Source organism: Thermobia domestica, chromosome 3 (genome assembly GCF_964235325.1).
Source record: "Thermobia domestica chromosome 3, izTheDome1.hap1.1, whole genome shotgun sequence".
NCBI lineage: Eukaryota > Metazoa > Arthropoda > Insecta > Zygentoma > Lepismatidae > Thermobia > Thermobia domestica.
Genome location: NC_137456.1, coordinates 46,442,126 through 46,467,704, shown reverse-complemented (window position 1 = coordinate 46,467,704; position 25,579 = coordinate 46,442,126). Strand labels below are relative to the sequence as shown.

Here is a 25,579-nt window from a genome sequence, read left to right as displayed (position 1 = left end):
GGTCGTGCACGCCAGAATGTGATACACTGGAACCTGTTTTCTCCCGAAGGCAAATATTGGAAACTGAAGATGATAACAGCCTGTGGTGGCTGGGATGACTAACACGTCATTAGTGCGAATCGATGCAACACGATACGATACACCTATCGTACGAGTTCCAAACGAACACGCTAAAACCACAACGCAAAAATGGCTTTCTAAGATTATTAATATTCTTATGAGTATGGTTATTATTATTATTATTATTATTATTATTATTATTATTATTATTATTATTATTATTATTATTATTATTATTATGAGTAGTAGTAGTAGTAGTATGATTAGCATTACTAGTATCGTCCCTCTCGAGACAAAGGGGCGTATCTCATTTTCTTAACTTTTCCAGGAGACAACTTTAAACGTCTTCTCATTGTTTACTTTATCATCTGCTTTTAAAATTGAGTTTGATCTCTTAAGTTACATACCTGAACGAAGGATATTGTAAGGATCCCCACATCACGACAGATGCACGTGTCAACTCAACACTTGCTATTGATTATAAACAACCTAGCAGAAAAGAAACCGACACGAAAGACACCGAGGAACGCCGAAAGAAGACGGACCTCACGGAAGGACCTGAAGAGGACAAATAAAAGGAGGACCACAGAGGGACCCAGCATCAGTCGTCCAATTGATCAAATCACGTACACCGCCCTGAGGTCGCACTGGACTAGGGGTCCTTTCTACAACCAAGCCTTGCAAAGCTGCCCTGAGCTGAGGGGGCTATCCTTCCAGACTCACCGAAACCGGCAGGTGCCTTGGAGACTGCCTTGAGAGAAGGGGCACCGTGCAAAACACCTATTCTCCTCTTACTTCGACATTAACAAGAGAAAACACTATTTTACTCTTTGTAATCAAAGACGTTTTGTATTTACCAATTTTTATAATAAATTGGTGAAGGGGATAAATCACGGTCCATTATTGACTCTACCAAAATCATTACATGGTGATAGGCACCGGAGTTTTTTATGGGACGCTCTTTTTATTAACTTTTTAACAGGCAGAAGGTCAGTATCAGAATCTATTTTATCTAAGTTTTACTATCAAAGTTTAGCTAATATATATATATAAATTCTTTCAATATGCAATTATCATTAGTTTCATATCGTACCTCTTTAATGTAAATTGATTTTTAACCAATTCTGCGCCTATTGAAAATGTTTAGTAGACCAATCTTTTATTGTTCTTGTCAATATGTATACAAATAAAAATTGACTATCATAAACAAAATTCAAAGTAATAATTATTTAAAAATATTTTCCGGTATTACATTCTTATTATATTTAACTCTCGCTTATCTTCGCGATCACCAGGTTGAGAAACCCTGCCCTATACTATTTCTCCTTGAAGACCTCGTGTTCGTGTGGATTGAGGAGTAAAGCCAGCAATTTAAAGGTCCTGACTTCGAATCCCGGCTGGGGTATGGTTGTCTGTAGATTTTAAAAACCTTTATAGCAGTGCTAGAGGACACTCAAGACGGGCCGAAGTCCTTCGTTACTTAACGGGCCCAACAATACATTTCTTGTCTTCTTTTCCTTATTATTATTATTTTTACTCATATTAATGATGCTAATCATAGTGCTACTACTACTACTTCTACTACTACTACTACTACTACTACTACTACTACTACTAATAATAATAATAATAATAATAATAATAATAATAATAATAATAATAATAATAATAATAATGATAATAATAATAATAATAACAATAATAATAATCATAGAAATCCATTTTTGCATTGTGGATTCAGCGTGTCCTTTAGCTCCAACGAGTAAACATGTTCGTTTGGAACTTACGATCGGTGTATCGTATCGTGTTGCATTTGACATCGGTTCGCATCAATGACGTACTAGAAATTCCAATCACCACCAACTGTGGTGATATCATCTTCAGTTTGTAATATTTACCTTCGTGAGAAAACAGGTTCCAGTGTATCACATTCTGGCATGTATGACCAGAGTACATAACTTTCAGGGGCTATGGGAGAACGATAATTCTACTTTCAGTTCCACGACGTTGCGAATTGTAAGAGTAAGCATATTTCCATCTTTCAAATATGTCCTTCTACTTGTGCAAGTTTCAATGCGATACTCGTCGAGGAGTTGGATAGCTTTCCTTCTGAGCAAGGAAATGTTTAAGAGTGCAGTTTATCCGGCGCAGACGAGAATTAACAAACATACTGCTGAATAAAACATTCAATTAATGAATTTAAAACAGTTAAGAGAAAACGTTAAAATAATGTACTAACATACTGGTGGAAGAAAAGTTAAAACAATGGGCAAAATCTTTGTTAGAAAAAGTTAAAATAACGAACTAATATACTGCTGGAGGAAAAAGTTAAAACAATGAGCAAAATCAAGGATAGAAATAGTTAAAATAATGAACTAATATACTGCTGGAGGAAAAAGTTAAAACAATGGGCAAAATCACTGTTAGAAAAAGTTAAAATAATGAACTAATATACTGCTGGAGGAGAAAGTTAAAACAATGAGCAAAATCAAGGATAGAAAAAGTTAAAATAATGAAATAATATACTGCTGGAGGAAAAAGTTAATACAATGGGCAAAATCAAGGATAGAAAAAGTTAATATATTGAACTAATATACTGCTGGAGGAAAAAGTTAAAACAATGGGAAAATCACTGTTAGAAAAAGTTAAAATATTGAACTAATATACTGCTGGAGGAGAAAGTTAAAACATTGAGCAAAATCAAGGATAGAAAAAGTTAAAATAATGAACTAATATACTGCTGGAGGAGAAAGTTAAACATTGAGCAAAATCAAGGATAGAAAAAGTTAAAATAATGAACTAATATACTGCTGGAGGAAAAAGTTAAAACAATGAGCAAAATCAAGGATAGAAAAAGTTAAAATAATTAAATAATATACTGCTGGAGGAAAAAGTTAAAACAATGAGCAAAATCACTGTTAGAAAAAGTTAAAATATTGAACTAATATACTGCTGAAGGAGAAAGTTAAAACATTGAGCAAAATCAAGGATAGAAATAGTTAAAATAATGAACTAATATACTGCTGGAGGTAAAAGTTAAAACAATGAGCAAAATCAAGGATAGAAATAGTTAAAATAATGAACTAATATACTGCTGGAGGAAAAAGTTAAAACAATGAGCAAAATCAAGGATAGAAAAAGTTAAAATAATTAAATAATATACTGCTGAAGGAGAAAGTTAAAACAATGAGCAAAATCAAGGATAGAAAAAGTTAAAATAATGAACTAATATACTGCTGGAGGAAAAAGTTAAAACAATGAGCAAAATCACTGTTAGAAAAAGTTAAAATATTGAACTAATATACTGCTGGAGGAGAAAGTTAAAACATTGAGCAAAAGCAAGGATAGAAATAGTTAAAATAATGAAATAATATACTGCTGGAGGAAAAAGTTAAAACAATGAGCAAAATCAAGGATAGAAAAAGTTAATATATTGAACTAATATACTGCTGGAGGAAAAAGTTAAAACAATGGGAAAATCACTGTTAGAAAAAGTTAAAATATTGAACTAATATACTGCTGGAGGAGAAAGTTAAAACATTGAGCAAAATCAAGGATAGAAAAAGTTAAAATAATGAACTAATATACTGCTGGAGGAAAAAGTTAAAACAATGAGCAAAATCAAGGATAGAAAAAGTTAAAATAATGAACTAATATACTGCTGGAGGAGAAAGTTAAAACAATGGGCAAAATCACTGTTAGAAAAAGTTAAAATAATGAACTAATATACTGCTGGAGGAGAAAGTTAAAACAATGAGCAAAATCACTGTTAGAAAATTAAAATTATGAACTAACATACTGCTGGAAGAAAAAGTTGAAGCAATGGAGTAGGAAAAAATATCGAAAGGATAGACTAACCTATTGGCGGATGTTGATTAATACTAAGACCGGCGTGTTTGAGCAGATGAGCCCCGGTACACATACAATAATAGCTGAATTTGCAAGTCATCGCTAATGGAAGTGTCACCATTGATCTCAGCGACCGCGAAACTATGGATTTGGTACTAATATCGGTCATTTTGGATTATTTCCACATGACTCGGTATCCCCACCCTGGTGAACCCCGCCCCGCAGTCGAATAGTGTGAATGCGATCGGAGTTCCACCATTGACCTCAGCGACCCCAAAAGTATGGATCCGACACTAATATCTGTTATTTTGGATTATTTTTAGGTCTCGGTAACCCCCCGGCCCGCTACAATGGTAGCTGAATCTGCAAGTCATCGCTAATGGAAGTGTCACCATTGATCTCAGCGACCGCGAAAACTATGAATTCGACACTAATATCAATCATTTTCTATTACTTTTACATGCCCCCCCCCCAGACCACCATGGTTCGATTTTTGAAAAGAAAATGCTTCGTCTTTCTCTGGGGCCTGGACCAAAGTACCCGTGACCAACTCGGTTCACTCGTTACGTCCCCAGGCCGCACACCGACAGACAGACAAACACACAAACAAACTCATTATTTCATTTATGTTAGATTTCCTACTAACGTTAGTCCTGAATTAGGAAGAGAAGACTAGTTCCAAACCCTAAAATAATTTTATTATATTAATAAATGAATTAATTTTATGTTAGTGCTTTTTAATTAGACTGTAGAATCGTGGAAAACTTTGCTGACGAAAGAACGTATACGGAACTTAAGAGAGTTGGAAATGCTCTATATAAGAATTATTACGAGAATTCACAAAACACATTTGTCATTTACATTAGAAAAAAGTACATTTTACAGCACGTCAACACGTTAATCATCCAATTCTGTTGATATCATTTGAAATACAGAAGCCTGCTACGTTATGTATTGTACACTTATGTTATGAATAATACATTCAAATGTCTTACTTGAATATATATACCTTTCATTCAAATGTTTTATACACAATAATATCGTTGATCTTAAATCCTTTTTTGAAGGTATGTTGTCTCATAATAATGAATTGAGTACGTTTTCTTGAGTCTTTCTTCACAAAAGTGAAGATAAATAACATGAGTAACAGGCTTGATAAATGATTCTCTGTTCTTCAGGACGAACGAACAATCCAATACGCTGAACAAGAGGCAGATGAATGTATTAACATTTGAAAAAAAAATGTTGCTTCAACGTTCTACACAGTGTCTAGACCGTTAAATCATTAATTTCTTGGGATTACAAATAGGTAAAGAAGTAGTGGCATTATTTGTGAAGATATGGTTTATAAATTACAAAGAAAAGATGAAGCACAAGTAGGGTTGCCAACCGTCCAGTATTTTACCGGACAGTTCGGTTTTGATCTCCTTCTACAGTCCCTAGTACAACCACAAAAAACAGAACCGTTAAGTCCGGCAATGTTTCCTCTTACTAGTTATATTCTCTGTTCTGTTCAGATTATTTTGGAGTGACAAAAGGAATCGTTTTTCGATCAACATGGTTTAAGTAGAGCATATAATTCGCTTTGATATTGGCCTGTCGTGCGCGGATTTGCTGAAGAATTGAAGGCAGGAAAATTTACTGAACTTATTAAAACTGCTAAAGGTCAACAAAACTATTTTCAAGAGCGAAGTCATCCTAGGCTATGTCTATTTTCAAGAGCGAGCACTGGTCATCCTCGGGTACGTCTTCCAATTAAACAATGCAGCCAGATCACTGGAGCAAATCCCGGGGGGGGGGAGGTTGAGGGGGACATGTCCCCTTCAATCTTGGAACTGGAGCGGACTGTCCCCGCAATAATCCGATTTGAAATGTGTTTTTTTTTTGGGGGGGGGCGAAGGAATGTGATGATTTGTGTCCGATTGTCACAAAGGAAAGTGAGATGAAATTGATGTCCCCCCAGAATAAGCCTCAAATCTGCTCACCTTCCAATGTTGAAGACAACTCTGCTCCCTGATCCTCCACAGGATTGTTTTTCAACTTCACAAATATTTTGAACATCGCTTAACAAAAAAAAAAAAAAAAAAAAAAAAAAAGAAACAAAAAAAAGAAACGGTCTTACTTGTCACCCCCCCCCCTTAATGTTGAAGACAGATTTGCGCCTCTGATCCAGATCCTGTAAAAGTATGTAGACATTATGAGACATTACCAATCCCAGCGAAGGTGGTAAGACTTATTTTTCAAATATATTTTGTGCATGCTGTAATTATATTGCCGATTATACTTGCTTTTCTGTTTTAAATATGATGTATTATTGATGGTAGACTACAAAAATTACATGTACCGACTCAACCAAAACTAGAATAAGTAAGTTTAATAAATACTTAAGAAGTAATTAAAATTATTAAATTCGAACTCCGAATCGCTCATGATGACTCGATGAAAATTTCAATTCACTCACATACTTTCTTTTTTTAATTCTAGCGACAGTAGAGGAGTTATGGAAAATACTGAATACGGTGTCTAATTCGGGATCTTCAGGTTTTGATGAAGTTCCTGGGTCTGTCATCAAATTTTTACTTTCCTTTCATTGTAAGTCATCTCTGTTATTTAGTAAACTTACCTCTTGCGAAAGAATGTTTTCCATCAGTGTTAAAAATGGCAAAAGTAATTTCTCTCCATAAAAAGGGCAGTGTGCATGATATAAGAAATGGTCGACCTGTCTCCATTCTTTCTATATTTTCAAAAAAAATTTTGAATATGTGATGAAGTCACGACTCCGCAATTTTTTTTTTAAGTCGTGTAACTTATTATTACCATCACAACATGGTTTCCAAAATAAGAAAAGTGTTGAAACAGCATTGTTTGATTACATGTCCAATATATCTCTTGAATTAACAAAACAACAATATGTATGTTGTTGGCCGGATGAAATGAAAGTGTACGTTCTAAAATTGTCGTTTATTTAGGCATACCTATTATTGCAAGGGCATTATCGTATAAGAGCAGGGTTTCTCAACCTGGGGTCGCGAGAGGGTTTCATGAGGGTCGCAAAAATAAATCGAAGAGATAAATATACTTAGAATCTAATACTGGAAAATACTTTTATATATTATTTTGAATTTTGTTCTGATAGGCAATTTTCTATTTTTATACATACTGTTAAAGAACAACAAAAAATAGGTCTATTAACATTTTCAACAGATGCTGAGTTGTTTAGAAATCAATTTAAATGAAAGAGGTATGATATGAAACTAATAAGAACTGCATATTGAAATACGAGAAAAATACAAATGCAATAAAACCTGCCTATTGAAATACAATTAATATTGAAAGCTAATGAGATACCTGAGCATGGTGTGATTTCACTACTGCGACAATGTCCGGTTCAATCTTCGTGACGTACATTATCAAGTCATTTAAAATACTTAATAACTTCTTTTTTTAACAACTATCCGAGTTTTTTAACCAAAACTGAAAATCACTTATTCTTATCATATGACCCAAAATTAAGGCAGTTACTGTATGAAGTTTTAACATTTTCAAACGGCCTCCAGTTTGAAACAGTATGGACTCGATATTTGTAATATGAATGAACTGACCAAATTTAGTTTTAATCCATTCTCTTTTAAGGAAGTTACTGGATCCACTATATATATATATATATATATATATATATATATATATATATATATATATATATATATATATATATATATATATATATATATAGAAGAAATGGATTCTACTATTATAGAAATAGATGGATATTGTGAGATCTTCGCAATAAGTATATTAAAAATCCCACACAAGGTTATTACAAACCAGAAATTATAAGGGGGTCGCTGGCAAGAGGATGTGATAAAAAGGAGATCGTGATAGGAATTAGATTGAGAACCAATGGTATACAGCATTAAAGCTTAAATTATGGTATGGTTGGCAAGCCTGTGCTACGTGTAAAACAATAATGAAAAGAAGATATGGAAAGAAATCTGCACGAAAGAATGAAAGATATCAGCTGATTACGGAGGAAATAGAACATGCCAGGAAAGAGTATGTAATAGCAAAGAAAAATTTCAAAGATATATCATTATGAACAATTGTACGATATAAGGAGGTGAAATCTGTGGAAATGAGAAGAATACTTATGACAGTAAAAAATAAATAGAAAAAAAAAACACAAGCGAGCGAAACAAAGCTTTTGAATAGGTGAGAAGAAAAACGTATTGTTATACATGTACTCGCGTTTGTGTGTTTGCAGTCACTACGCACAAACAAATAGAAGCTGGAATGAGATGGGAAGCGAGGGAGTGAGATGTGTGTGTGTATGTGAGAGAGAAATTTATTGAAACTGACCTAGTTTCATGTAATCTTGTAACACCACCTGAGACACAAAATTAACACCATGCCATTATTCTCAATTAATTCACCAGAAATTATAGTTGGTCATTTGGAAATTTCAATGGTACATATAGATGGCTGAGCTTTGAATACAGATGAGTAAAGAAAGGCACAATTGGAAACCAGGATTTGTAATAAATTAACATGAAAAAGAAGTAATATCTCAAATGAAAACAGCTTTGTTTGTAAGCCTATATGTATCCAACAAGCTACGAAAAGTCAAATGATAATTTAAATGTCAAAGATTCAATGTATAATAGTATTATGCTTGAGTATTAAGTGGAACGTACAGTAAAGCATTATTTTTCAATAAAAGGTAATGTTAAACCACACTAAACATTCCTGTTCAACTTCGATTGGATGGAGTTCTAAAGATTAATTTTCAAAGTAATATTATTATTTTTTCCAATTAAAATACTTTTATAGTTTTTTTTATATATTTGTTTGCTGTGTGTCATAATTGAGAAATCCAAAATTTTAGGAAATTGCTAATAATTTAGGGAAAGATGACTACAACCTTCTATCTCACTCCCTTGTGTTGTAGGTGCCATTTTCTGTGCGAGCTGTAGTACCAGTTTTCATTTAGTTAAAAGACTGTCTAGACCGTTATATAGGGCATAGCTATTGTGCACGTATGAGGAGAGCCTCCACATTACTGGTAAAAACAATTATTTGCATTTTGGAACATTTGGACTGAAAATAGGAGAGTTTGATGTTCTGAAGGTATTTTATGCTGCTTCAAGTTGGCAACATTGACCGGAGATCAAAGACTTTTTTCTTTTTTCTGATCTGGAAATACGACCTCGACGTTGTTAATTGTTTATAGTCAAAACAAACACATGTGTGTCGTAATTGAATGTTGCCTTAGGTCTGTCATCCACTGAGAATATATATATATATATATATATATATATATATATATATATATATATATATATATATATATATATTTGTCTTTTCTGTCAGTAAGGTGTTGTCACCTAACGAGGAATGGAAGAACTAAATCTTGCCTTGCATTCACTAAAAAATTTCATCATTCCCAGGATTAATATGACTTTTTAGTAAAGGATAAGTTTCCATGACATCCACAGGGATGTCACTAGTGCGCATGGGGTGAGTAAATATTAAACATTTAATTTTCCATTTTTTTTTTTTTTTTGTAAGTCATGAATTACATTGATAGAACAAAAAGTAGTGGGAACACTCTTCTCATGTCAAAGGGTTGTGTCTCATGAATGTGAGATGAGGTAGTGTGGTATTCAGTCAAGTGTGGTAGGTAACGGCTATGTGATATTCAGCCAAAACCTATAATACCATGAAGTAGAGAGAAAAAAATAGAAGTACCATAACAATATGTTTTAGAAAGGTGGACAACATCAGTGGATCATGATTGCCTTTTTCTTGATAGGTGTAATTACAATAAGTTCTCGGAATTACATAATTTTTAAGCAGTGTTGCAAACTTTACCAATATTTACCATAGGCTCCAAAACGGTTTGAGATATCAAATTGCTGTAAACTAAAAATGTGTTTTATATATCTATTGAAAACTATCTGTGTTATTGAATGAACTACTTATTTAAGGACTTTTTCGAAATTAGGGGTCTTGCAAAAAGTCACTTTCAATCTCTTGCAACTTTGTTCTCATTCATTCCAATTCTGTGATATCATGATCGTAGTATTCGATAAGGTACTGTGGATATACGTTGTTTCGCTCATCTCACTTGTGTTATTACTGCTGTACGTGCCTCTAAATTTGAATGTTGGTGAAACTGTAGCGTCTTTAGTGTGCAACACTGAATAACAGATTTGATATTGTAAGTTTTCGTTTAACATGCAGAATTGAAATGTGTAATAACTTGACGTAGTGTAGTTTGAAAAAGTAGGACTATAACGTCGCGTTGGGTTGACAACACTGTTAAGCTGGCGGTACCTCAATATACGTCAAACAATGCGCCCTTGTAGATATTTGCATTGTACAAAACTTCAGCATTTTTTGCTGATTAGTTAAAAGTTACAAGATAAATTCCAAGTCGCAAGAAAACTCTCGGCCAGTCGGCAAGTGCTTGGCTTTTGGCTTTCTACGCTTGCACTTTCAACACGTGCTTTCAAACAATTTGCCTTTTGTTGTACTTGCAAGCGATGCTTTAGACCCTTCGTAGAACGTCATAGCATTCACTGGCCAATCATTGGCTATTGAATTGCCTCCAGCATTAAACGTGTGCGTCAAGCTTGAATGAAACGTTGAATGCAAGGTTGCCTCCATGTAACTTTGTTACTGGAATCCAACTTGCGGCACGCTTGCTCGTTTTCCAATCAAGCCGGATGCAAGCTTGGCCGAGTTGCAATGCAAGCTTACAGCAAGTGATTTGCAAGTTGTTTCTGCTACTTGGTATGACCCACTCTATCTATTTGTTTAGTACAGGCTTTACATATACGACCTTAAAAAGTCGTATAAAACTTGTTTAATTTGCTGTAGCGTAAGAATATTAACTGATTTATATTTACTATAACTTACACCTTTAAAAATTGGTTTTAAAAGTTAAAGTAAACAAGAACTTACTAACGACAATGATTTCATATTGAACCTCCGAATGTAATCTAATGTGGTTGTTTGTTGAACACCTGCAAACAAACTTTACATGTCAGCAGGTGCACACCCAGAAATGTTTATTGGGGGAGGTCTAAGCTTAAAAGGAATCTAATATTATAAGCCACTACGTCTATATAGTATTGAACGGATATTATTCTGTACCCGACAAGTAATTCTAAAATACTTCACATTCCTAACCTGCGGTGCAAGGTGGATGTGTTGAGTGAGTGCTCTCTGCAAATAATTTAATTTAAAAAGTTCTACTGATTTTTCAACTCATTTGAAGATAGCGACATGAATATGAATAGCCAGAGATTGTGATAATACCATCTGTAAGTGATAGAAGTGAATAATTATCCAGTTTAGGCGTTTAGTTACAAATGTAAACAAACAACTGAGCAGAGCTGTGTCTGTTATTGCAATTGTGAAATTATCTTCAACAAGTAAGTTGAATAGTTAGACTTATATGCTAGAAGTTTAATCTAGTACATTACTGAAGTTTATTTTCCTTTACTAAATACTATTTCTGTGATTCAATCTCAGTATTAGTACTGTATATAGCATACAACATATTACTTATATGTTTTTGTTTCTCCGAATCCCTGTGTTATGGAAAATTAGTGTGCCAATTTCTAAAGCGATGACTAGCAGCAACCACTATTAAAACTTGCCGCCATTTTGGATCCCGATATAAGTATAATTAACATAGTGTGCTGTATAGTATAAATATACTGTTATATGTGGTTCAATTTGGTTATCGAGAATTAGAGTACTAGTGCCAAATTCTTTGATAAGCAGGAACCATACTGAACGGATACCAAAGCAGGAACATAAGCAGGAACGTAAACTTTGACGCCATTTTGAATCCCGATTTAAATATATTTAATACAGTAGTGCGATCACAATGTCTTCTTGTACAATTTGTAATTCAAAAGTTAGTCGCTATGATGACGCACTACAGTGTTCAAAAAAGAATTGTAATAAATTATTTCATATAGTGTGTTACAAAATATCTGTGGAGAAATATACGGACATGAAGCAGACGGGTATTATAAAGGAATGGGTATGTAGAGATTGTAGTGGTTCTAATCCGAGGGAGGTAGTAATTACAAAAACTGTACCACCGAGCGCAACTGAGTCAATGCTAATTAACAAAAGTACATCCTCAAAATTGGATGACAAATCTTTGAATCCTTCTGATATAGGAATGAAGCTTGAGGAACTCTGTGCTCAAATAGCTCAATTAACAGCTAGTGTTCAATTTATGTCTAATCAACACGATGAATTGTTGAAGAAACTTGAACTAGAGATTAAGGGTAATATTCAACGGGATAAGGATATAGCCAAGCTAAAAGCAGAAAACATAGAATTGAAAAAGCAATTAAAATTACAGGATGTAGAAATAAATGATCTTAATCAGTATGGACGTAATAAAAATATTGAAATACATGGTATACAGGAGCGTACTGGTGAAAATTTAAAGGAAGTTGTAATCGACATGGCTCAAAAATTAAGAATAAAATGTGGGGAGGAAGATATTGATGTTGTTCACCGATTATCAAACGGTAAAAATAAACCAAAAGCAATAATTGTACAATTTACAACGCGCACAGTGAGAGATATGTGGTTGACTAAAAGAAATACGGGTTTAGTTAGTAATAATTTAGTATCTGGAAGTAATGATAGTAGAATATTTGTGAATGTAAATTTAACACCTAAAAATAAGCAATTATTTTGGAAAGCTAGAACAGCTGCAAGAAATACACAGCATAAATACTGTTGGGTAAATGGCAATGGACAAATTTTAATTAGGAAAAACGAAAATAGCCAGGTTATGATTATTAAAACTGAAGAAGATGTACCAGGATTTCCAAATTCTATTCCAGTGTAATCTTGAAATATGTAGGCTATAATTTAAGATGGCAGTAGTTAAAAGTACGTTTGATATATATTACCAGAATGTGAATGGGTTAAAAACTAAAATTAACGAATTTTACCTAAGCTCTACCATGTTTAATTTTGATTGTGTTGCCATTACTGAATCATGGCTAAGACATGAAATATTTAATAATGAGTTGTTTGACGATAAATATTTGGTCTACAGAAAAGATCGTAACCTAGAGCGTAGTAATATGAAAGATGGAGGTGGTGTTCTCTTAGCTGTTCACAATAATTATATCTCTGAAAGAATAACAAAATTTGAATTGCCAGATAATGAGGATTTGTGGGTTAAAATTCAGTTATCAGATTTAACATGTATATATATTTGTGTAGTTTATTTCCCGCCACATAGTTCAGAAGAATTATATTTAAATTTTTTTCGAAATATTGAAAGATTTAATGAACTAACATTATCTCAAAATGTTTTTATTATAGGAGATTTGAATTTGGCGCTTTTAACAGATTATTTGGATGGTAACTATTTTTTAAATTTGCCTAATTTGGAGAACAATGTCTTACATAAAGTAAATTTTTTAAATTTCACACAAATCAATAAAGTAAGAAATCTAAACAATAGAATTTTAGATGTTGTATTTACTAATGTATTACACGTTGAAGTTCTTGAATCTGATATTCATTTTGTTCAACCAGATCGTCATCACCCATGTTTGAATATTAGTATTCCGTTTTATAAAAACTGTAAGACACGAAATGAAATGGAAGACGTAATCTACAACTTTTGTAAGTGTGATTTCTTGAAACTTTATCAATTATTGAGATGTAAGAAATGGGATTCCTTATATGAGATTAAGGATATTGATAATTGTGTCGAGTTTTTCTATTCTGAATTGTATGGAGTTTTAAATGAATGTACACCTAAAAATATCAAGAGGAAACGTTCATATCCAACCTGGTTTACTCCTGAAATAATAAAAATGTTAAGGAAGAAAGAACGTTATAGAAAGAAATTTAAAAAATCAAGACTTTACTCAGATTACATGCAATTTGTTGCACTAAGGACACAAGTAAAAAATAGTATTGAAATAGCTTTTCGTGATTATAACAACGCAATAGAAGAGCAAATTGTAAAGGAACCTAGGAAATTTTGGAACTATATTAATAAGAAAAAATCTTCAAACATAAATCAATTTGTACTTGAATATAACAAAGAAAAAATTGTTGACAATAAATTGAAATGCGAAGCTTTTGCTAAGCATTTTCAATCAGTATATAGTTCTGAAATACCTAATATTAAACTATCAGATATTTTTCTGAATGATGTTTCTTCGATTGTAGATACAATGTCACTGGATAGGATCACTGAAACAGAAGTAATCGAAGCTATTGACAAAATGAAAGGTAAAAGGTCAATTAGTAATGATGGTATACCATCTTACATTTTTAAAGGTTGTAAGGAATTTATTGTTAAGCCATTGACCTACATATTTAATCTGTCTATCACTCAGTGTTATTTTCCTGCAAAATTTAAAATATCAGCAATATGTCCAGTTCCAAAAATTAATCCTGTAAAATTAATACAAGACCATAGGCCGATAAGTTTGATTTCTTCTCCAGCTAAAATATTCGAATCAGTAATCTGTAAACACCTGTTTAATCACATCTCACGATATCTCTCTGATTCCCAATATGGTTTTAGACATAATAGATCAACAGTAACAAATTTGTTGAATATAAGTCAAGCAATTAGTGAAGCTCTTACCGTAAGGTCTCAAATTGATGTAGTGTATACAGATTTTAAGCGAGCCTTTGATTTGATTAATCACGAAATACTTCTTAAAAAGATTAAAGGATTTGGTATTTCAAATGAATTAATCCGACTATTTAAGTCATATTTAAGCAACAGAATCCAATATGTAACATATAACAATTGTAAATCTAAACAATATTCTGTATATTCTGGAGTACCACAAGGATCCAATTTAGGGCCTTTGCTATTTTTAATTATGATAAACGATTTACCTGAAGAGTTCCAATATTCTTCGTGTCTAATGTTTGCTGATGATACTAAATTATACAAACAAATTTCTACAAGAGATGATTGTGAAAAATTACAGAGAGATCTGGTGAGGTTGAGTGAATGGTGTCAAAGAAACAAATTTGAACTCAATATTTCAAAATGCAATGTTGTAACATTTTCAATCACAAAGAAACCTGTTATATTTAAATATATTATAGGGAATCAAGTACTGGAGAGGAAAGAAGTTGTCAGGGATCTGGGAGTATGGTTTGATGCAAATCTAAAGTTTACATATCATATGGATATCAAAACAAATGAGGCGTTTAAAATGCTTGGATTTATTAAACGATCGTGCTGTCATTTTAAAAACATAAAAACAATATTAACTTTATATAACTCTTTTGTAAGAACAAAATTAGAGTACGCTTCTATAATTTGGGAACCATATTACCAAAAACCAAAGCAACAAATAGAAAAGGTACAAAAGAAAATGTTAAAATATATTAGTTATAAAATAGATAATATACCAACTCGTTATGTATCTTACAATATACTTCTCAGGAGGTTTCAGCTTTTGTCACTGGAGGATAGAAGGTTTATTCAATGTGTATTGTACTTGAAAAAACTTATTGATAACCAAGAGGATAATATGTCTTTCTTAGGTAAATTACCATTCTATTGTCCTCGTCAAAACCTGAGATTCAGACAAATGTTTTATATGCCTGACAACAAAACAAATTTAGCAAAAAACTCTCCGTTGTATAGGATATGTGATAGAGGCAATAAAATACATTCTATGGGTCTGGACATATTTCAATTAAGATGCTCAATATTTAAACAAAAATGCCTCCAAATGTTACTTAATAAAGTGTAAAGATTGTTATTATATCTGGTACTTATTGACTGTACGTGAACAAAACAAGAGTAATGGTTAGTTGTTAGAATTACTTTACATGTAGCACATTCTGCACCATTATAAAATTAACAATTTGTGCTTTGTAATTGCCTTCGGGTGTTAAGTACAAATAAATTATTATTATTATTATTATTATTATTATTATTATTACCTATATTTTCAGAAAGAAAAATGATAGAACTATATTGCTTTTATAAGAGAAAGAGTACAGATGAAATGCAAAATCAAATTTTCATGCTACATCCAGGGGTAAAAGTGCGGGGGGATGCAGGGAGACGCCGTCCCCCAAATTCAAAAAAATATGTACGGCGTGCCCCCAATTCCTAAGAAATTACAATTAGCAAAGATTGGCAGGATGACGTCATGCCGCTACCTACCGTCCCCTTACCTTTACAGATCCGCTTTTACCCGTGGCTACATTAATCCTTTCTCTGTTAAACAAGTATAGTTTTATTGAGTAAATGTACAAATGTATGTTGATTTAGGAAATTTTGGGGAGGTCCGGACCCGATGGAGCCCTCCTGACGGTGCGCCCTTGAATGTAAGCTGCTAAAATTAAAAAAGAACAAATAACTATTTAAAAGTTGAGTTTATTCATAGAAATTTAAACGATATTTTTTTTTACTATCGTAACTAATACCACCTAAGAAAATATAGCACTAATACTTATTTTTATATTAGATAATTTTTCGTCACTGGATTATGTTCGCCAGATATATGTAAGAGTTGAGCGATGCTTTAATGAGGATTTTCCCAGGGGGAGGAAGAAAAGTCTAAAAAATTTTCAGTACAAGAAATCAGACAGAGGAAATAGAAAAAATAGAGAAATCGAATGCTAGCGGGTGTTAAAGAATAAAATAGAGAAGTGAACACGAAAGCGAAATGGTAAAAAAAGAAAGGCCGAAAAACCATCTGCTCAAATCGAAGAGAGAGAGGGGGGAACTTGTTCTCTCTTGTGGTAATTGGTCCCTTGAGCACAGAAATCTTCCCCAGTTAGGACGCCGAAGTAGATGGAACAGACGAAAAAGAACTTTCATTTCTTTCTTCTTATTTTTTACTTTCTAAGGTTCAGCACCAAATTAAACAGTCGATTCAGGAGTAGATTACCAGATAGGAAGACCCAAAATCGTGGGAAAACAAGCTCTACCCCCTACACTAGTAATAGAAATAGTGGGCGTACTATCATTACAGAGTAGGAAAAAAGACGAGAAAAATAATTGGGTTCCCGAAGCAGAAGATGTCCTAGGGTTTCTTTACGTCTTAAGTTATATATTTTTTAAAAAAAAAATTACCAGAATGTGAGGGGGGAAAGTAACTAAGTTTAAGACCTTATGCAATCGAAGGACATTATTCATCATTATCTTCTCTTTTCAGAAATACTCCATGGAATAAATAATAGGTTTTGCGTACTGTTATATAGCTCAATACTTTTCTCAGAAAACTTACATTTAACGGTGGTTAAACTCAAGAAGAACTAAACTAATTAGATATTTTAACAATTACGGTGAAGTCCCTCTGAACTATAGTAGAGCAGAGCATTTACAACATTAAGGCATCTAACTTCTTGAATCTCTCTGATTGCTATATCTGCATTAAATGTTTCTATGTGTATTTTTTCATGTAATGTATGAAATATTCCCGCTTTGTATAAACTCAATATTCCATACTAACAAAAACAGCTAACTTAATTAATTACTAAAACATCTGGTGTCACGTCCTAAGGGCCCGGACCAAAGGGCGAGGATAGAAAGGTCCGAATCAAAACGGCCCCACGTCAAAAGGGCCCCGCGACAAAAGGGTCACTCGTTAAAAAAAACTTAGATATAGCTTGAAAAGCCTCAGAGATATAAAAATTCTTACCAGATGAAAAATATTCTATGGATAGTACCTGATTTATTTGTGTTGAAAGAACATACACGTGGAAAATATATAGGATTAGTAAAAGTATTACGATAGACAAGCAATAATGATATGCGTGGACGGAGGAAAAGTAAATGTTGCAGATGGGTATTGATGCGAAAACTGCATTGAATGGGATATGGACCTCATGGCAAATACTTTGGATTCCGCAATATCTTGATATTACACAATATTTTTTGAGTGGAATGGGGTAGGTTCGACACATCGATTTAGGCTAGAATCTTTCCACAAATGAGAATAAGAACTATTCTCTTTTAAATCTATCTTTATTCGTTTGCGAGATAGGGCGCTACGTTTTACATTTGTAACTAGTAGACCAAAGTATCTGGACAGGCAATGAGACATAAACGGAGGAAAATAAAAGATTGCAGGTGTGTGTTGATGCGAAAACTGCATTGAATGAGGGTGTGGACATAATGGCAGCCATCTTGGATTCCGCCATATTGGATATGATATCACACAATATTTTTAAATGGAAAAGGGTATGTTTGGCACATCAATTTAGTCTTAAATTTTCCCACAAACGAGAATATGATTCATTTTTTACCAATCCTCATTCTTTTTCGAAGTAGGCGTGCTATGTTTGACATTTGTGTGTACTAAACAAAAGTAGCAGGACAATTCAATAATAATGTGGCGGAGGAAAAGCAAATGTTGCAGGTGTGTGTTGCAGAAACTGCATTGAGTGGGGACGTGGACATTGTTCATCACATAAATATTCAGATATTATGAAACAAACTACTATAAAATGTCTTCAAAGTTATTTCATCCCTCCAAGTTAATACAGTTAGTATTAGTAACAAACACACAATGATTTATAACTTTCTTAAGCATTTGGGAATCGTTGTTACAATTTTCCTGGTATAGTATGCGGAAATATCGTTCCACGCTGTACGTAATACTTTTCTCAATCTTTCCTTCACCGTAACTCGTACGTATTGACCTTACGTTGCAATTCGTTCCGAAAATTCTCAATGGGGTTAAAGCAGGTACTGTGGGGTGAGGTTCTGGTTTCAAGAACTTTTGTGCAGTTTTAAAACAATCATTTCCTTGCAACATACACTTTGTTTGGGATCAATACCTTGATAAAATTAGAAGTCCTCCTCATTCTCAACTTTTTGTACTTTGGTGAAGATGTGTCCTAAGAACGTTAAGATATATTTCTTCAGCAGACTCTCATCAACACACATTAACTCTCTTACGTCTGGTGATCATACATAAGCCAAACCATTACACTTCCTCCTCCGTATTTTACAGTAGGCTGAAAGTTCTTGACATTTATCTCTGTATTTACTTGCCGAAAAACTATTATTCTACCATCATATCTATGTAGGTTTAATTTAAATTCGTCAATAAACAACACATTCTCACCAAGTTTTGGGTTTATCGTCGAAAGCTCTAGAAAATTTAAGTATTTTTTTATTTCTTAATGTGCATAATGCATGGTTTCTTTCTAGCTATTCTACCATTATATCATTCCTGTATTAGCTCCACGTGGTACAATACACTGACCAGACAAAACAATGTTACCCGCTACTATTGGAACGAAGTCTCGTTGAGCTCTACCGAATATTCGAAACTGCACGTTAAAAGCACTCTGTTGCTTAGAGTCTTGAAGTAACAATTAATCACATACTTACTATTCAAATATATTATACTTACTATTAAAATATATTATACTTACTATTAACATATGTGGTAACTCCACAATATTTTGCAATCGTGCTAGTGAGCGAGCTAGCAATGAAACTCGCTTTTGGCGTGGGTTCAAACCCGGCCTAAGGAAAGTTTTTTTTTATTTTTTAAAATTTTCGTACCAGTTTTTCATTAATATATGATGAAAATAATTTACTTAAGTTACGAAAAATAGCTGAGCGAGCGAAGGGGTTAGAAGCCCCGCAGGGCTCGTTTTGTTCCACTTTGACCCCCATGATAATACGTCACACTCGACAGTTGGCTCTGGGCCACGGTGGCTCAGTAGTAGATCGTTCACCTCTGGTGCTTGGGGTCCCGGGTTCGATCCCAGCCCCCACCAAGTGAACTTTGTTTTGGACAAATACCGTGTGCGTGGGTTTCCTCGGGGTTCTCCCGTTTCCTCCCACTTTCTTCATTCCACCATTTCAGTCATTACTCATCATCACCACAAATATACTTACTATTAAAATATATTATACTTACTATTAACATAATGTGGTAACTTCACAATAGTTTGCAAACGCAAATAAACGAACAGAAACGTTAAGAACACAATAAAGCCATCTTTATTACTTGCCTGTCCCAACACTTTCTTCTACTAAAAACAAATGTCAAACGTAGCACACGCTATCTCGTAAATGAATAGTGGTCGGTCGAAAATCGGTTGAGATTATCGTTTGTATGAAGATTGTAGCCTAAATTTATGACACAAATACCTCTTTCTATTTAAAAAATATTGTATGGTATACAATATGTGGAACTCAAGTTGGCTGCCATGATGCACACAAAATCATTTAAAGCACTTTTAACACCAATACCAACCTGCCACATTTACTTTTCCTTTGTTCACTTGTCTCTTTGTTACTGCCCTGTCATGATACTTCTTTTTCTATTAGATACATATGTCAAACTCCCTGTCTTATAAACAGATCGCAATGTGTCAAAAATGAGTTCACATTCTCAATTGTGGGAATATTCAAGCCTAAATTGAAGTGTGAAATCACAGACTTTTCCGTTCAAAAAAATGTACGGTCTGCAATATAGCGGAATTCAAACTAGCTTCCACGATGACCACGCTCCAAATCAATGCACTTTTTGCAATGCAATAATAATGCAATAATAAACCAAACCAATGCAATGATAACAATTGCAACATTTAATTTTACACCGTCCTCGCAACTCGTTATTATTGTTCTGTCCTAATACGTTTGACTCACCCTGTATAGAGGTCCACGTATATGTTCTTACAGCATAATTAAACAAAATGTTTTCAAAACAATAGTTTTCATATACGAGGGTCATTTAACTCAAAGTAGCAACATAGTTGTGAAATGGAATGTAGCGAATCACTCACCTCAAGAAGCTTACAGTCCTTTGATGTAGTCCCCGCCATCCTGTTGAACTCTTCGCCAGATGTCTGGTAACCGTTGAATACCTTTCAAAACCCCACTTTGTAAGATGATGTTGACAGTGCGCCCGAAGGCACGAACAATGCTGGGAATATTTCTGAAACGTTTACCCCTAAGAGGTTCTTTCATTTTTGGGAAAAGATCAAAATCGCAGGTGCTCATATCCGGAGAGTATGTCGGGTGCTCCAGTACCTCCCAACCCCATCGAAGTTACAGAGTTAGTGGATAGGCTGCTGTATGGCATCTGGCATTGTCGTGTAGGAGAATTGGTCCAGACTCCAGGAGGTGTGGACGTTTGCGCCGCAATGCTGGTCACAAATGGTGACTGCAGTACGAAGTATAGTATGTAGCATTGACGGTAACTACCGGTGGAACTTGATGTGACAGGATAATGCCTTCATGGTCGTATGACATTATCATCATTACCCTCACGTTTTCTGGCTCTTGCCTAAGCTTTTTCGGTCATGGAGATTCTGAGTGGCGCCATTCACTCGACTGAAGTACAATTCAGGCCCGTAGGATTTTCTCCACGTTTCGTGACTTGCAAGTTGTAGGCGAACATATTCCCACCTATGCCACTTTTGAATCTCGGTCAGAGCATCGGATACCTGGCTGTAATTTTCCGCATACCAAGATCTTGTGTTAGCATGCGGAACACTGATCCGGAAGAAATGTTCAGCTCCTGCGCCAATTCACTACAAGTCCAGAGCATATCACTGTCAAGCAGTGTCCATAGTCTTGCAAGATGAATTTTGTCCGTAGCCGTTCACATATACCCACCACCGTGCATTTTGTCTGTTGACTGTCGTCCCGCCTGAAATGCTGCAACCCATCTCGCCACTGTCTGACGCCATTGGGCAGCTTCACCATAGGTCTTTACCAATCCTTTGTGAATCGTCCTACCATTTCGCCAACATGTCACCTGGAATTTCATAACCACACGCTGTTCTGCACAAGTGAACATTGCGTTAGGGTGTTATTTCACACACACTCACTTTAGCAATGTCTACTTGCCATACACACTGTAATATGGGTCCGCAGCAGCTTTGAACTGACTCGTACACATCCACGGAACACACTAAGTTCGTCACTTGTCTCCTACCCACACGACACTTCAATCGTAGCAGTGTTGCCAGTTCGAGTTAAATGACCCTCGTAATATGTGTTTTTATACTTTGATCCAGGGGAGGAAATGGAATTTTAGAACTAGGGGAACACTCATTAATAGATAAAGTCTGATTGGGCTATGTCTCGAGAATACAAGCTCAAAGAGACACGGGTGAAAGCAAACTTTCATTGAGAACTGACTTAAGCGATAGCGATTGTTGCAGAAGAAGAAACAGCAACCAAACAAAATTAAGAACACCATTCAAGTTTCCTTTTTGTTACTAATAACCACTGATGTTCTTCCTTCTGTTGGACAAACACTTCAACTTACTAAGGGAATACTATCCCCTCGTACATCCCTGATTTCCACTCCTGCGTTGATTTCATGCTTTCTGGCCGTTGGACTATTTCTACCCGGATCCTCTTGTCGCGAGGCTATTTTGACCTGACCCCTTTTCACTTGGTGTCTTTCTGTTCTCGCCTTTTTTGTCCGGGCCCTTCTGACATGGAACCGCCCTAAACACTAGGTAAAATAAACGAATAACTACACGGTAACTACACGTTATCGTTGTAATAGCACAGCCCTTTACACACCTGCTTTTGAGTACAATGTAATCCTACTTTTATCGTGATTTTAAAAAGAGAAACATTTTCCATCTACCTCTTTACGACCCGCAGGAAAGAAGTGGACGCGTGTGGGAAAGTCGCTGTTTTTCGCGCTCTCCATGTTGAACATCTGGAGGAATCTTTTAGTCTGGGGAAAAGGCATACATATTGTTTCAAAGGCGAGAGGATTTTTCATACATTTTCGAAGCATTCTTTGCGACGTTTCTACACAAATTATTGTGAAGGAAGACAATATTCCTTAATGCATTTTACAATTTCGAAATTTAGTAACACTCGCATGTTAACTTTTTCTTGCTTGTATTGAGAAGACGAATGAACATTCATTAGTTATATTTTAAATTGATTTACCTCTGAAATGCTAGTGTAAAAGCAAGCATACGAACTTACAAACAACTATGTAAATGTTACATTTGTAATTCAAACAAATAACTATAAAATAGCTACAAGTAGAGAATAATCAATTCTTAAGTCATGTAGGCTAGGTTTAAGTCGAAGAACATGATCGGCCAGTTGAGTAAATTTGATCCCCGCTCGACTTTAGAAATCTCACATTATGTTTTGGAACTTCCTCATGAAATGTTGCTTTTTCATTTTAACATTTTGTGCATTACCAGCATTACCTGATTCATTTGGTTGTCTCTCCTGATATCGAAAAATGTAACAAATAAAAGAAAATATTTGATTCGTTTTACAATGAGCACACAAGATGGCACTTGCTGTTAGATCTTACTAGAAGTGCTTCGTTTCGTGAAATGTTTATTTGTGTGTGTAAAGTATTTTTAAACTAACAATCTTATAACGAAATAGATATATTGTTTGACCATCTCTCGTTTTATGTTTCATATTTTATTTAAACACTAATTTACTTTTAAGGAAATAGATTTCGAGACGAAACTTACACAGAACGCCATAATGCGTTGTTGCCAAATTTGTACGTTTACTGTAGTAGTCACAGTAATAGGGATGCGCTCGAGTCGAGACATGTCTCGAATATCGACTCGACTCGACTCGAATTCGAGTCGAGATTCTAGTCGAGACACTCTTTGTAAAATTCGAGACGAGTCGAGACAAACGTATTTCTCGACTCGAATTTTCGAGTCGAGACTCGAGTCGAGTCGAGACAGCTGGTAAAAATCTCGACTCGACTCGAATGTCTCGAAAATCTTTCTATAATTTTTAATATCATTTTGAAGAAGTACTCGCTCAGAAACACTCGGCACGAGAATTTCGGAAACTGCAGGACTTGTCAGGTGTTTGAAGAGTGCTGTGGTGATTGTCTTCAACAAGTGGCGAAACCAAGAGGAAAAGACGTCCAAATGTCGAGGGGTTGGGCGCCCGCTACTTCATTAAAGATGTGGAGAATAAGAACGAGGACAGAAAAAGAGAAAGAGAACACTGACCGTTGGGAATTATCCCTTGTTGAAGCGATGGTTGGAGTAATAAAACCAGTTAGTATTTCCGCTGTTGTATTGTTGATTTCACAGAAATGTTCAAAAATAAGCAAAACGTGACTCTGCACAAGATGTTTACTGTTTTTTTTTTTGTTTGTTTGTTTTTATACCCATAGTTTTATTATTGTCAACTGAACCCTGAGTGTCTGGGATGTTTCTGTCCCTTCTCACTTTACAATTTGAGAGGGGAGGGGGTATTATCATCAGGGTACCACTAGTAGTACACCGCTAAAAGAAATGCTTTAGTGCTGCGTCGGAAGCGGCATGTTTTGTATATATTTCTTAAAATGTTATCCATTCATAAAGTATAAATTCCCCCACCCTCCCCTCATTCTGTTTCCAATACAGAGAACCGACTCTTTAAATGAAGAACGAACCCTGAACCTTCCCGAAAATGCTAAAATGATTGATGCGTACAAATAACAAATCTGTGGATGAATCAGAAAATGCAGATACATGAGAAGATACTTGATGCAGTGCAGTCCAACACATGTAAATAGATTTGAAGTGTTCATATTTGTGTATGTGTACGTGTGTATGTGCTTGTTTCTGAGTATTTATATGCGCGTGTGTCTCGTAATTGTTATATTAATATCCACTGGATTAAGTGAAAGTATAAAATGGATTTGATGACTGCCAAATTGACGTCACATTGATAAGTCATTATTTTTTAAATATTAATAATATTAAATTAGATTATAGTTTAGCGTCGTTTTTAGGAGCAAAGCTCTACAAGACGTGAACGTACAGTTTAATGTCGGATTTGAAACACATGAGCTCCTACCATGAATCAAACCTCGTTCGAGAAAGGCGCATCGCTAACAACATAGCAACGGGGAGCTAAACATTTAGTAATATGTATATTAAGTTGTAAAATTATATTCGTTTAATTTTCACTAATATAATCTTCACAATGTAAAGCATTCGCTAGACACGTTATCTTGTTTAAAAACTGCCTATCTCTTATGTTTCCGTCTCGGGGTTGGACTGCGGGATGATAGAAATCCGAAAGAGATGTTTTTATTATATTTTGTACAGTAGATCTGCTCCTTCATAATCTCCGTGTTTGATAAGAATGAACTTCCCTGGCTCACGAAAATGTATACGTAATATAACAAACCATGCACATTAAATGCCAGACTAATATAGCAAACATTGAAGATGTTCTCCTAGAAAATTTTCTTCGGCCGTCCATGTCTGGAGGTACACAGTTTTGCAACTCAGTGGATACGATGTGGATGTATTCAAAGTCCACTGATTTACCCATCAAATTTAAATTTTATAAAAATATTATCAGTGAATACTAACCTGAGGAGAACTATTTTTTTTAAAATTCGAACGCAAAAGCAGTTTTTTTTTCCACCAGGTCTCGGTAATCATCCGGTACGAAAACTCAAGTTTGTACAAGTGTTTCCCCAGCAATTTCTTTGAGAAAGGGGTTCTCCAGGAGCGTTATTTATGACGTAATTCCTGCGTTTGTTATATACATATATAGATATAAATATAGATATACTGTATACATATAAAGATATGTAGGAGCGGGTCTTTAAAATTAGTTCGGAAAGATAATATGAAAATCTGGTATAATTTCCAAGAATCTATCTAATCTAATATAAATAAAATAAACAGTTTG

General features: G+C 34.5%; 2 protein-coding genes across 2 annotated transcripts in view; one reads left to right on the top strand and one right to left on the bottom strand.

Annotated features, from left to right (window-relative positions):
* Positions 1 to 25,579, bottom strand: part of dimm (basic helix-loop-helix family member dimmed) — a 589,956-nt gene that overhangs the window by 487,885 nt on the left and 76,492 nt on the right. The window lies entirely within an intron of this gene.
* Positions 11,936 to 12,793, top strand: LOC145681763 (uncharacterized). The gene has a single exon (XM_081753375.1). The coding sequence runs from the start codon at positions 11,936 to 11,938 to the stop codon at positions 12,791 to 12,793; it is 858 nt and encodes a 285-aa protein (XP_081609501.1).

Bases quoted from the DNA above. Each gene is read 5' to 3' on its own strand.
- LOC145681763 (XM_081753375.1), top strand. From the start codon at position 11,936: ATGAAGCAGACGGGTATTATAAAGGAATGGGTATGTAGAGATTGTAGT.